This window comes from Rhododendron vialii, chromosome 5a, assembly GCF_030253575.1.
Source record: "Rhododendron vialii isolate Sample 1 chromosome 5a, ASM3025357v1".
NCBI lineage: Eukaryota > Viridiplantae > Streptophyta > Magnoliopsida > Ericales > Ericaceae > Rhododendron > Rhododendron vialii.
In genome coordinates, this window is record NC_080561.1 from 5,618,747 (window position 1) to 5,633,288 (window position 14,542).

The 14,542-nt window shown below is 39.3% G+C and overlaps 2 protein-coding genes across 10 annotated transcripts; both read right to left on the reverse strand.

Moving 5' to 3' along the window:
* Nucleotides 1-1,550: 1,550 nt before the first annotated feature.
* LOC131325524 (UDP-glucosyltransferase 29-like) lies at nucleotides 1,551-3,064 on the reverse strand. Its single transcript, XM_058357828.1, has one exon. It carries the CDS (start codon nucleotides 3,050-3,052, stop codon nucleotides 1,601-1,603), a length of 1,452 nt encoding a protein of 483 aa, XP_058213811.1. The 5' UTR covers nucleotides 3,053-3,064; the 3' UTR covers nucleotides 1,551-1,600.
* Nucleotides 3,065-7,696: 4,632 nt separating this feature from the next.
* LOC131325525 (glutamate receptor 3.2) lies at nucleotides 7,697-13,524 on the reverse strand. Of its 9 annotated transcripts, none has more exons than XM_058357837.1 (8): nucleotides 13,179-13,524; nucleotides 12,928-13,029; nucleotides 12,145-12,417; nucleotides 10,250-11,592; nucleotides 9,893-10,170; nucleotides 9,561-9,592; nucleotides 9,043-9,460; nucleotides 7,697-8,524 (listed from the first exon to the last, which is right to left on the reverse strand). In XM_058357837.1, the coding sequence occupies exons 3-8, from the start codon at nucleotides 12,395-12,397 to the stop codon at nucleotides 8,500-8,502; spliced, it is 2,349 nt and encodes a 782-aa protein (XP_058213820.1). In that variant the 5' UTR covers nucleotides 12,398-12,417; nucleotides 12,928-13,029; nucleotides 13,179-13,524; the 3' UTR covers nucleotides 7,697-8,499. The 9 variants fall into 9 exon arrangements, with proteins under 9 accessions (XP_058213820.1, XP_058213818.1, XP_058213817.1 ...); XM_058357835.1 differs by having other exon boundaries at nucleotides 9,066-9,460; nucleotides 12,940-13,029; nucleotides 13,261-13,519; XM_058357834.1 differs by having other exon boundaries at nucleotides 9,066-9,460; nucleotides 12,145-12,414; nucleotides 13,261-13,519.
* Nucleotides 13,525-14,542: the final 1,018 nt, after the last annotated feature.

The window sequence follows — 14,542 nt, forward strand, 5'->3', positions numbered from 1 at the left end:
TCTCTCTCTCTCTCTCTCTGACTATTTAGTTCCTTCAAATTTGGACGAGATCTATACCATATGCCAAGCACATGAATGACACACGGCACACTCTCCTTTTCAAGAAATTAAGAAAATTCCACAAAAATTCACCTCAACCACAGTTGTTCTCGCCTATGAAAAAAAAAAAAAACCACAATTGTTCTCTCCCCCTTTATTGGTTTTTCACTAAACAAAAAAAAGAAGTCTTTCAAACTTCTCACAATTTTCCTCATATTCAAACTTACTCTTTTAGTGGAATCTTTATATTTAAGGTTAAATCTTGCATCAATGAGGAGTAAATATCATTAAATACAACCATTTTTTTCCGTGCTTCCGTATCCGTTGAAGGACTACATCTGGTACCGGATCAATAATTTGAACTAGATGACCATGGAATTTTTTTTTTCAGAGTCCACTTCCATAAATTTTGCATGCCGACCCTAGGTATTTTTTCGGAGTCCGCTCCCATAGATATGGCATGCTTGACACATGCAAGTTGGACGGGAAGTGGTGTTTCAAGCAGCGGAAGTGCGAGTTACACGTACCTATTGAGGAGTAACATAAGGAGTAACATATTTTAGCCCATAGAAATCGTGCGAAGTTGCGGAGTTTATTGCAAGAGAATGAACAGTTCACTGCAGGGCGCTTTGATTCCGATAGTTGATGGTTTGGATTTGGAAAAACGTCAATCAAATTCACATTGGTTACGTATTAATGGTTTACAATCCGGACGTTATTTTCCGTGATGCTGCAGCGTTTAACCCCCTCGACGCTGTAAATTGAATGACCTTTCTATTCAAGCAAGAAAAGAGCAGAGGAATGAGGATACAAATAAATGAACAGCAAGCCAGTTCCAGGGTCCAATCTCCTATGTCCCGAAAACCCTTGTACTTCTGTGTCGAGGGATTTTCCGACTATTAACAATGGCCTAACGGCCAGAAAAACCCCTCAACATAGAGGCACAAGGTTTTCGGCACATAGGATCTTACCTCACCAGCTCCACCCTGCAAGTAAAATTCCACATTAACTACATTTGTGACAAACTCAAATCCGAAAAAGAAACGAAAAAGCTAAAAATATGCACATGGAGAACACCGCGATTGAAGAATACAGAACAAAAATATTTTCCGAACTATATAGCTTCTTAGATTCGGGTTCGTTTATATTACCCGTCGGACATGGCGCCAAACGATCTTCACCCCAATGATGCTTGTCGTGTGGTCCGTGTGGATTGTTGAATGATGATTGTAGGTGAAAGAATACCAGTGAAATAAATCTAGTGACAAGTATATAGCATGTATGAAACAGGCAAAATGTCATTTCCAATGCACGGGACGAATCAGAGTACACACGGTTAATATAAAACCGAGGGACGAATTCAATTCTCATTAGCTTTATGGAAATGATTCAAGACAACCTCAGCTTCTACATAGAAGTTCCTAAAACTAGAAGCGGGTTAGGACAGTTTTACCCGAGGGATTAGTCGATGCAAAATTTTCGGACACCCTCGATAAGCAAAACCAAAAAAAAAAAAAACCACCCAAGTTAAGGTTAGAAGTGCATGGTAACATGCTTTCTTCTATTTGGACTTGGTCATGGATACATTGGATAGAACAGCATTTGGAGTCATCTCAACCACTTCGTGAATGAGCAGACCATTGATCTGAGGCCTGATAATATTCTTCCTCTTCCTGCAGAGTTGCAGCAACTCCTCCACCACCCCATCCATCCTCTCCTCCTCTCTCATCCTTGCCTTCTCACTCAGCTGTCTCTCTCTCTTCCTCACAAAATCGCCACCTTTGTCCACTACCACCTCTTTGACCACCCTGGCCACTTCCTCTCTCACCAGCTTCCCACTCCCATCTCTCTTCACCTCCACGCCGACACCAATCTCTGTTAGAAGCCGGGCATTCACCGGCTGATCTAGGTGCATTGGAACCGCGATTATGGGAATGCAGTACTTGATCCCCTCCATGACAGAGCTCCACCCGCAGTGACTCACGAACCCTCCGATACTGGGATGTTCTAAGATTTGTACCTGGGGAGCCCATCCTTGGATTATCAATCCTTTCTCCCCTACCCTCTTTAGAAACCCTTTTGGCATAGCCTCCTCAACTCTAGTTTTTTCTCCCACTGGAAACCTGACAACCCATATGAAATTAACCCCGCTAAGCTCTAACCCATGAGCCATTTCTTCCATCTCCTCCTTGGAAAGGAAATATTCGCTCCCGAAAGAAACAAACACAGTCGAGCCAAAACACTTCTTGTCAAGCCACTCGATGATGTGCGAGTGCTCATCTTCAAGAATAGTAGTAGTAGTGGTTTCAACTAATGGACCGACCGGTACAATCTTCTTTTTAGCCAAAAGAGACAAATGATCTATATACTTTCCTTCGATCTCGTTTAAGCTCTTAATCAAGATCATCCCGGATGATCTCTTAAGGCACTCAAAAAACCTGTTTTTCCCTTTATAGTGATTCTCCGAAGATTGTATCAAATGAACTAGATTACCATCCTCATGATCATTAAGATATATGTCCTCGAAAGGGAATTCGGTACCTGGATATTTGTAACGATGAAGCATGAAGGAAGTCATCGTGGCACTGGTGGCCACGAAAGCCACCGCGGGGATGTTGTGCTTGGAAGCGATAACGGGAGCCCACGGTTGGATGGTGTCGTATATAAGCAAGTCCGGCTTGAAGGTTTTCAGCAGTTTGGAGAGGTTGTTGGCCGATCGGTCGAAGGCGGTTTTGAGGGTGGGCATGAGGTGGGAAGGGAGGTTTTTGGTGGTGTGGTAGTTTTGGGGAAGGCCTGGCAAAGTTGGCACTTTGATTTCGACTAGGGTAATGGAATGTGAGTATTTTTCGGCTAGCTTCTTCTCGATGCAAGAGAGGTTCACCCGGGTCGAACACAGGTATATGTTGAAGTTTCTCTTGGAAAGTGTCTTGGCCAGCTCCAGGAAGGGTGAGATGTGTCCATGTGCTAGCCATGGAAACATGAAAACATTGGTTTTTCTCTGTTGGTACTCCATCAACTCTCTCTCTCTCTCTCTCTCAAAATCAAGTGAGGTTTTTCTTGTGGGGTTTCTTTGATCAGCAGTTAGGATATATATGCAGTTGAAGAAGGCCTAGAACGGAATCATCCACAAATCTTTGTGTCTTATGGCAACTTTCTTTAGAGGTTGTTTTTCATACTAGGAGAGATTTTTAACGGTATCAACTAAAGATTCAATTTCCTATTTGAGATTGTCTTATTCACGGAGGCGCTTGATCTCAACCGTCCGTTTCAGCAATTAATAGTTCGGATTTAAAAAAAAAAATCCAGGAAAGAGTTTCCGGAAAAAGTTATTTTAAAATCGAAATCATCCAAAATATTTTGAACGCATGGGATTCACCTCCGCAAACACTTTTTTACAGCACACTACGTAAAAAAGTTGTTCTCTTCCTATTTAGTGGACTGAGGAGCCGTGTTGTGCCCTTAAGAGACAGCAAGTTGTTGTCTCGGCCTTGCGGGGCCTGCTCAAGTCTCACTTCGACGATCGGAAACATTCACTTTGTAGAACTCGTGGAGTAGAACAATTGTGAGAAAAATCAGATTGATCGGATATCATTAAATGTCTAATTGAAATATTTTTATTTTGAAAAGAATAGATCAAAAATACTGAATTAAATCCACTAGATTCCATTATTGGCAAGTTGTATGTATTCTAATCAAACACTTAATAGTATCCAATCGAGCTGATTTTTTATATGATTGTTCTATTCGACGAGCTCTACGAAATGAACGTTTCTAATCATTAGAGAAAGACCGGAGCGGGTCCTGCAAGGCTGGAACAACACCGTGCTGTACCTTGGAGGGCATAGCGCTGTCCCTCAGTCCCTATTTAGTACTCCATCATATCTCTCTCTCAAGTGAGGTTGTTTCTCTTTTAAGGGTTCCTGATCTACAGTTATGCAATTCGAGATTTGGATGCAGTTGAAAAGGCCTTAAATGGAATTACAACTAATTCCTTTAGCGGTTCTTTTGTGCTAACGGGGAAAAAATATCCATAATATAAAGCAAAGCAGAAACTATCTAGGCATACAAACAAAATAACATCTACTATACGACCGTTCGAACGCATTTTCAATATTTATTACTAAATTATATAGATAATATTTTCCTAATAAATCTACCTCCTCTCTCTCTCCTACACTTTTAGGCAATCTATTTATCTATACTATTGAGTATTGCAGAATTACTTTTCATGAGGAGGGACATCGTCGATGGGACAAGTGACACTTATTTCTTTTCACTTTTTTATTTTATACACTCCAAGAAAAAACCCTAAGAGGCTGAGCCAAAAAAAAAAAGAAAAAAAAACTATAAAAGAAATGATAATGCCGAAACTATAACGTATCCTCATACCATAGTTTTGGGAACTAGCAACACGGGAAACCTAACGGTATCGTTCTTTCTAAATTGAATTAATGATTTTTTTTCAAGTGATTGTGTTTTGATTTTTTCCTCTTCATCTATTCTCTCAAAAGGAAACGAAATGAATTTTGATTTTGTATCTAAACAGAGGCATCCCATCTACTAGGGCGAAACACAAATGAATTTATCCGAGAGAATTTTTTTTTCCTATGGTAGGCAGAATAAACGGAAGTATGGTAGGTGGTATCCATGATTGTTACTATTTTTCGTGGTAGAAACTAGTAAGGAGTTTTGGGTGCAAATAGGGTATGGGACACGTGGCGCTGGCGCGCATCCGAGCCGTCCAAACGTGTTTTGGACGGCCAAGATTTGAGAGAGAGAGAGAGAGAGGAGAGAGGGTGTTTGGATCGTCCAAAACATGTTTGAACGGTTCGGATGCGCACCGAACACGTGTCCTATACCCTATTTGCACCGAAAAACTTCTCGGGAGTAGGTATGCCTAGAATCGATGGTTACTTTCTACACTTCAAAGGAAACAACTCCACAGTGTAATTACATTTGAATTGCCTTAATTAGAATCAGTTTATTAGGATTAATACCTTATCCAACTGCTATCCATAACGGGTTGGGGAAGCATACTATTTTTTTTACACTCGATAGATCATAGATGTCTAGCGAGAAACTTTTATATATCCCAGGTATAGGAGGGGACTCGGTATATCCTTCCAACCCGTTTTCAATTTTTCGATCATTTTTCGAGCAAACTTAATTTGAATATCAGCTTCATTCATTTTGTTGAGCTCGGCGAGAACTTTAATCTTGTCAAAAATTATGATCATCGGACTTTAATAAATACATGATCGGTATACGTGAAAAATGCAAGAAAACAAAAACTGGGTTCCGATTCAGTGTGTTTTTTGATTCAATTTTTGTTTTTCTTCAATTTTTTTCAAGATTAATGTTATCGCAGAGCTCTACAAAATGAACAAAACCGATCATCAAAGTGTGCTCAAAAAATAGCCGAAAAATTTAAAACTGATCGGAATGGGATACCAAGACCCCTCTTATACCTGGGATATACAAAAGTTTCTCGATGTCTAGCTTGCTCTCCTAAGGAGATAGAGAAGGGGTACCGTCAAGCGGAATATGGGTGGGGGCAAGCCCAAAGGACATCAACCACCACACAAAGCACTCGCGCTTTTGACGAGAATCGAACCCCCATCTTCCATGTAAAAGAAGTGAGGAAGTGCCATTAGACTGCAAGCCCGTTGGTGGCGGAACATACTGTTTTAAATGTCGCCGTTAAAATTGGAAAATCGTATTTGGAATTGGAACGCATGATTTGAATTTCCCATAAAAAAAAATTCTTAACGCTTACCAATCTACTTGTTGATTTACCTTCTTCGTTCGTCCCCCCGCTTCCTTGTGAAAGTTGAATATATACCGCACTTAAATTTTAATTGAAGTGAAAAAAAAAAGGTGGTTTTTTTTTTCTTTTTCTATTGCATGTAAAGGATAATTTATTTCTACTCAAATTGAAAGAAGAAACCAAAATGCAGGATCCCAACTTCACAGTCTTGGCAAGCTAAAACTATAATTTTTGCTGGATTCCAACTTCAATATTAATTTTCTTCTCTATCTGCTAATTTAATTTGTTGACATGTTTTTTTTTGAAATGGCAAAATATTACTCTTAAAAAACTTGATAGGGTACATTAAGTGTAGGGATAGGAGAAAAAAATCTAACCGAAGGCTGGATAACGGGTCCAGTCTCAAACACCTGTAGAGCATAGTCCGAAAAAACGGGCCAAGCTTGAAACACCTATGAGCGTAAAAACCCAAATCAGACATTACAATCGGATTAAAGACCTGTCAGCCCAAATATGCAACAACAGCTCAAAACCTATCGGGCTTGGCCCAGCCCAATAAACCGCTGAGCCCAGACCACCACCCAGGACCCTAAACTACGCAGACTCCACAGCTGCGGCACCTCAACCGCCGACCACCACCTCAGCCCAAATTTTTTTTTTTTGGTAATGTTACTGGTATTTTTTTCTTTTAATTTTTGGTTGCGGATTTGGTCCTTCCTCAAATTTTCCCCCTTCAAGGTGGTGCTATATATTATATCATAAGTACTACTATAATCTTTGTAAATTTGTAAACATTTTCCATTTTTGAAAAAAATTCTTTCACCGGTTAAGGATTTGTTAAGCTGTTTTTCTATACCATATACTCTCTTTTTCTATACCAAAATTGTTCCTAATTAAAAGGACGATTTAAGAAATCTGGAGCAAAAAATCTTTGCACATTTTAACCTACCTAATTAAAATCAATTTTAGACTTCTAAGTTTTTGTTTGTATTTCTTTCTATCTGTTTTTAAGTTTTTGTTAGTGCCACGTGTCACGTCAAGGTTTCTCCTCACGCAACGGCCTCCTGCTATACTATAGAAGAAGTATAGATAACAGTACTAATAGAATTTTTTTTTCTTACTTCCGTGCATAACATGGGTAGGACCCTTGTTAATAATAATTCATTAGAAAGGGAATAATTCTTTACACAGTGAAAAGGAAGAAAAAATACAAGATTTTTTGCATCTTGGAATTTGCAAGACTGATAAAATGAAAAATAGTAGACACTAGACAGAGTATTTGGAACTTGGAGGCATATGATCCTAAGTTAAGCTTGATAGAGATTAGAGTGCGGTGTTAGGTGTGCCCCATACTAGTTAATAAGGCTAGTCTAGTTGACTCAATCCACGGTTTGTAGAGGGTTGATAGGATACATGAAAAGGGTCCAGGCCACTGATTTCCCTTTCATGGGCCCTTTTCATGTATCATAACATTTTCCCAGTTTCTAAGCTCTAGAAGTCAACTCAAAAGCTAGTACTTTCAACTGCCTCCATACAAAAGCCCTTTTTTTTTTTTTAAATACATTTCAAATTCCTAAAATTTGTGAGACTAAGAATTGAGATAAGGTTTTCATTATCATAAAGCTCACAGCTTTCCAATGGTAAATTCAAGAAAATAGGCAATGAGGTTTTCCATTGTATATTCAGTCTCTTTAAGTTATTTCCTGCCATTCTTCCAAGAGAAAGAACTCATTTTCCCAGATTAGGATCCCAGATTCAAGAACATATGTATGCAACAGTGAACTATTAAGGATCAAGCGGACATTGGCTTCCGCCGGCAGTGAGCTCTTAACGATCGCATCCTGTGCATATTTCTATATCATAACCTGCTACTGATTCAGCTTTCGCTTCTGGGTGATCAAAGAGAGCTCCATTAGTTTCTCCCAGACAAGAAATAGATACACGAACATAACCCATACGGGGAAGTTACAAGGGAATACCAAACATATTTGCTTTTGCACTATAGGAACATCGGTTAAATTACAAAAACCTATACGTATTAGTGCAGTATACCAGGAGCCCAGCCAGAACCACAACTGCAAGTTTCCCTGCATGTGGCTCATCGGTGCTTCCTGGTTTTTGTTCGCTGTTTGGTTCATCATCTTGTCCTATATATCCTTCAGGTTTCTCTTTTCAATTCTGAAAACACTCCTTCCATTGTCTCTGGAAGCACAAGCAGAGAAAAAATGTTTAAGACGTCCATTCAACAACTAATCAATGAAGCCAAGTATCGCTTCCAGTTTCTATTCTTTCTGATCCATTTGTAGATTCGAGCTCCCTCCTACTAACATCAGATGAAAGTTCAGACCGTTTCCTCTTCAACTTGCTTTTGGATACCTCTGCCTTCTCATTCACAAACGAAAAGAACGTCTGGACTCGTGCAGAACGGGAGCTGCCATGGATAGATGGATCATGTACTTCAGTAAAGTATCTGCTGAATTTGCGCAGCATCATGCAGAAATACACAAGGAGAGCGAGAATGCACGCGACGCCACTGATGACAAAGAGTCCCCAGAAGCTGTTCAAATGGAGTTTGCTCGAGTCAAGCTGAGATCTCTCTGAACCGCAAACGTCTTTGTTCAGCCACTTGTCGTGAATCTTTTGAAGCTCACCGTTTTCTGACAGTGCGAGAATGGCAGTCGACATGTCAATGGCTAAGGGAGAGTCTCTTGGAAATGCCTGATAATGCATCAAAACGACGACGAAAACAATGATTCAAAATCACACAATGAAGACAAAATGATGACGTTACAAACTAGAAGACTTGGCAATGAACTTCATATTACCAGTGATGAATGGTCCTTTTTGGAAGATGAGTGTGTCTTTAGAAGAAGACTCGTGGTAGAACAATGAATTCCATCGTATCGATTTATATGTTTTTGAGGAAGCAAAAGAAGGCTGAAGGGATTGGATGTTCAACAAATAATGGGGCTTTCAACCTTCAAAATAATGATTTGTTTGCGTCTGTAAAGCACCCAAGACTATGAAGACGACATGATACAAGGATTCAAATTCAATTGAAACCTTTCTCATTTGGGTCGACTTCAAGCACACAGAGGTCTTCGTTACATTTTGCTCTGATTTTTTCCTACACGAAGACACTCATAATCTGTTCCTAATATGAATTTTGTAAATTGGAACTTATGATTACTGAGAGAATTTCAAACCAAGTAACATAGATAAAGACTTGTTATTACTTGCTCACTTCTGAGATACTTACAAATCCCCACCCACTTTTCGTGAACTCTTGACCGACAACGGAGAACTTGCAGTAGGTCGAGAGGAAGAGCTCTATGTACGGTCGTTCATCAACCACAGCAGCAACAGTTCCTTTCTCAAGGGCCATAGCATATTCTTCTGGCGAGCCAAGTGCAACAAGCCTAGATTTGGAGATACCAAGTTCTTCACTCATATAGTTCTCTGCAAAAGACCCGACCTGGAAACCAATCGGGACATTGCTGGCTATCAAGGTGTCAATCCCTTTGATGTTTGAGGCTAGCTGTTGCACTGTGAGAATTGATGTCAGGCTTGCAGTATAGCTTGAGTTGATAATCAAAACCACAAATAGCCAGATGATTAGGATCATTCGTCCAAGCGTGCTCACTGTATTTTCTCCTGAAAATTTGAAGCACTTTGTGTCACTACCATTTGATTAGGGCTACCAGTCCAAAATAACTTGAAAGGATTGAGCTTGATTTTCTGAGAGGCTACTTACGGTGGGCAAAAAACATAGTTGAGAAGCTAAACCTGCAAGTAAAGAGAACAAGGGCAGATCAGGAATTGCGAGCAAGTCTGATGAACATGTTATAGTAGAGATTATCAGATGATGAAAACAGACTATATCTTCCAAAATAAGGACAGTACTATGAACAACTTGAAATTTTTCCTAAAATCTAATGCAAGGTTATTGTTACCTAGATGGATTAGCGTATTGGTCTATGGTTTTCAAGGAGTTCAAAATACTTAAATACATTCTTAAAAGATGGCTATAAATCTTACTATATCCAGCATATATTATGAGATCAAATGAGATAACAGAGTACTCACCACAGAATCGTCATTAACTGTTTCCTAGGAGGCCCGCGAAATTCATCATTTATCCTATGCTCCAGAATCCACACCACTGCTCCAACTATAAGGAAAAAGGCTGCAGTGACTCCCCACATTAGGGGAGTGAATGGCTGCAAGAAAGCCCAAGCACTTGAGTTCAACTTTCTCAAAGGCGCCACTATGACTAGCCCCGATTCTATGTAAGGCTGAGTAAAATCCACATTTTTTGTACGGTTTGTGACAATAGCAATGTCACCAACAGCAGCATCAAAGACCTAGATGGAAATTAGCAGAAATCAAATACCCAAACTTTTTATTTTACTAATAGAAACATTGGTTAGTTTTTGTACTCACATTGAATGCAACCTTATTTACAAGTTCAGCATAGCTTGGGTTCTTGTGACCATCTCCAAACAGAATGAACTTATAAGGCACCCCATAAGGAAGAAGCTTTACCGCAGCAACGAAAACATCTATGCAATATCCTTGGACTTTATTAGTACCGTTGACTCGTGAAACGAAAGCCTTATAACTAGCGCGGTTTGGAACTCCAATTCTTAACTGCCTCCCATTGTTTGGAAACACCCAACCACGAGGCTTAATCTTCGTGCCCCCGGGCCATACCACACTGTGCAATTGTTGGTTGGAGCTTGAACGGTTAGGCGGTTTGGTGTAAAGCACCTCTGGTGATTCAACAGATAGTCCAGAATAGTTAGACCAGTATCCTATCTGCTGGAACCCACTCCCAATAACGTTGATGATATCATAGGAGGGATGTATTAGAGATCTGTCTGGATTAAATCCCAGAGGACCAGTTAAACCTGTCATATTGGTTTGCAATATGTTGCTAAGTAACTGCTTCCCGCCATCAAACACGCTCAACGCAGCAAGATTAAGTGTCCCTCCACCCAGACCACTTAAACTCGAGTCGTTAGAGAATGAAATGTTGCCACCATTTTCCAAAAACACTTTCACCGCATTAGCAATAATCCAAACAGTGTCATAAGCATATAGAGCATAAGCATTCAACCCAATTGAGTTGTTACTCAACTGATTCCACCTAGTTAAGAAAGCCCTTTTCTTTTCCGAGTCTGGTGTGTGGTGACGAAGGGTGATAGCCCCTTGGATGGATTTGGCAGTATTATGAGAAATTGGCGAACTAGAATCCAAAACACTCGAGAGCCAAGTAGAAGCAATCCAAACATACCCACTGTCCATCATCCCAAGATACTGGGCCACATCGAAAACCAGAAGGCCTGTTATCTTGAAAGTCTGTAGAACAATGACTCTAGATTCCATCAACCTAACCTTAATCAATGCATTCTTAACGTCCTCTCGGGTTGCAGTGGGATCAGGGGGAAGGGCTGCTTTATATGAAATTTTACAGCGTCTCTCAGCGAGTATGTCACCTAGCACACTTATGCCATTTCGGCTCTGCTCATCATCAGAGAAGACCGCAGTTACCTCTCTATAACCGAAATAACTAACCATTTCCGCAATGGCAGTCATCTGAAACAGATCATTGGGTGCTGTTTGGATGAAGTAAGGGTATTGGAGAGGTGAAAGGGTGGGATCCAATGCAGTGAATGACAGCATAGGGACATGGAGTTCATTTGCAAGATATGAGAGTACATGAGCCATCACGGCTGATTGTGGACCGATAATGGCTACGGTGTCAAGCTCCATGTACTGTAATGCTGTGAACAATTAGAGAGAAGATATTAAAAAATCACAAGATCTGAAAGGGTATGGTAGGATGAGAGCAACATGACACTGTTTATTTAGACCTATCTTACCAGGAACACAGATTGTTCCAGTAGGAGGAACATGTACGAGAACGAGGTATGTGACATGTCTTAAATTGTGGTATGGTAGGATTAGTAGGCTTCTATAGATTACAATATAAGAAGAGGTAATCTTCTAATAAAATGGAGTATTATTTTGTCCAATTGTACATATAAAACACAATTCTAGAAGTATCATGGCCAATTCTCTTATGATTTATCTTGATAGATCTTCAATCTCTCTGATTGCTAAATGAATAACTTCAAGATCACTTTGGATCGCTAAAGTCACCGTTTTGGAACAAAGGTGTACTAGAACTAAGTTGTACTATTTTTCTTCAGGCGAGTTCCAAAAAGTACCTCAAAATAGTATTAGCGTTTTGGTAACATGGAATTGGACATACAAAGAAAAGAGGAATTAAAATCCTTAAGACAAATTATGATGAATGGAAATGTTTTGATTACCCCCCATAATGCTGAGAAATCCACTGTAGTTGGAATCATGCATAGAAAGAGCCAGTTTCTTTCCACCAAGAAAATTGGGATCAGAGTTGACATCCTGTACAGCAGCTTCCATGGCAATTTTTGCCACTTTTCCATTGATGGTGCTAAATGTGAATATTGCTCCAATATTCACATCACCAGGTTCTGCAACTGCTACAGACAATGCCCCAATGATAAGAAGAGGCATATGCACTAGCCAGACCAAACTCCCCATTATACCAAATACTGAAACTGCTGCCAAAATGAAGAGAATAACTGGAGAATATCAAAACCCTCAAATAGAAGGACGGTTATGCTATTGACAGGCTGACAGCCCAACCTGTTGTCAATAAATACAAAAAAAAAATACTGTTTCCGATGCACTTTTTGTTGGGAGTCTGAGGGAGTCTGATCCGCTTGAGGTTCTCCGGTGCGCGCGCAGGCCCAATCCGTTGGGGAGTATCCACAGAGTCCACACCACTTCACATGGACCCAATATACATTGAATGACCCATATCTACTTAAAAAGGCTAAGTCTTGTAAGTGGTGAGCCATTAAATTGTATATTAAGGTCCAACTCTTTTTCTATTTATCCGATACGAGACTCAATCTTTCACACATGTTCCCAGCACTTTTAACACTTTTCAAGGTACTTTAACAAATAGAAAACTGTGTTTTTTTGTCATTTCCTTGCCTTATTAACATTTTTCATAGAGGTATTGGAGGGAACAGTCAAAGGGAGTAAATCAATGGGAAATAACCTACATGATTCGTTACCACATATACAGAAGAAGGGAAGCACAAAAAACCCACAGCATCCAGTCAGGACTCTGAGGGCTAAATGAAGAACCTCTGGAAGCTTCAAACCTGAAAGCACAGAAAAAGTGTTAAAAACAGAAGGTTGTGGCGTTCAATTTCTCACCCACAAAAATTAGTTAAAGTAAACTATTAATAGAAAGGAATAAAACAGACACACCCAAAACCCAAAAGAAAGCTGAAAGAAAAAGAGGACTTACTAAATACAAGGTGCTTCGATGCTTGAGCTAAATTTCCATTTAGAAACCAAAAGGGTAAGGGCAGAAGGATTGAGTCTGACACCTTGAATCAAGAAAGCAAAAGAGAGGCCAGAAAAAGATGAATTTGTAATCCTAGCTCAGTATCTCCAGATAATAAAGCCGAAATGCCAAGCCAAGATTTGAAGCTTGTGCTAGAAAAAAGGGGTGAGTTTTGTTTCTTCGGAGAATACTACTACTAAAACTGTAGGAAACAAAGTAAAGGAAGACAAGAAACATTAAAGAGAGCATTCCAAACGTGAAAAAGATCTAATTAAATAACGATTTCATGGGAGAAAACTTGAAGAGAGAGAAAGAGAGCACCTTGTTTAAGTTTTTTTTTTTGATCCGCGCACCTTGTTTAAGTTGGGTTTCCACTTCAATTCTGCTATGAGTAGAGACATTGGTAGAGATTCTGGTAGAGACAAATTTAATTAATTACACCTTATACCTTCAATTTTAAACTATTATGGTTTAGTTCTAATTCTGAAATGGTCTCGTTCTGTGATACTGGAGTTTTGCTTCTGCTAGCTGGTTTTCTAATTCTCTAAGCTTATCCTGTTCTTTTCTTATAAATCTGGTAAGTGTGGTACTATATCTAGGTCTGTGAATATATATGGGCGTCCTTAAAAGTGTACCTATTAAAAAATTCTGGAAATGTATTTCTTCTCGTAATCTATGAATATGAATTAAAATAAGTTCTTTCTTGTTCATATATGCAAAGGGTTTGTGATCAAATATTTGTAAATCCTACTCGGTACTTACCACCACATGATCCAGATGAACTGTTTAAAACAACTTAAATACTGTTAAAATCATATATCGTATTACCCATTGATTAATCTTTCTTTTCATTATCATTTTCTCCTTATGTGTCAAAAATTTTTGTTTAGAGAAATTTCTTATTTTCCTTCTTAACCTACCTCCGAATACTACTCCCTCAACGCCACCTTTGGCTAAACGGGTACAAGACTCAAGAAGGCTTTATGGTTTAAAGGCCTGAAGTCATTACTCCTTTAAAAATTTTAAATTTTAAGGTACCATGATATGAAAACTGGATTAAAATTCTTTGGGTAATACAAGCATATGGTTTATACAGTATTCATTTTGTTTATAATCATAGGGGTGTTCCCTTTCGGGAGTCCCTTAAGAACAATAGAGAAATGAAGAGAGACTTACGATATTATTGCAAACTGCTGATTACAAAGACTCAATTGCTGAAGATTGACTCGACCAATTGCAACAAATGCTTACAGATAGCAAGTGTTCAAATGCTAGGAGAGTCGTATCTACAAACTAAAGACTTGACTCTATTTATAGACTATCCT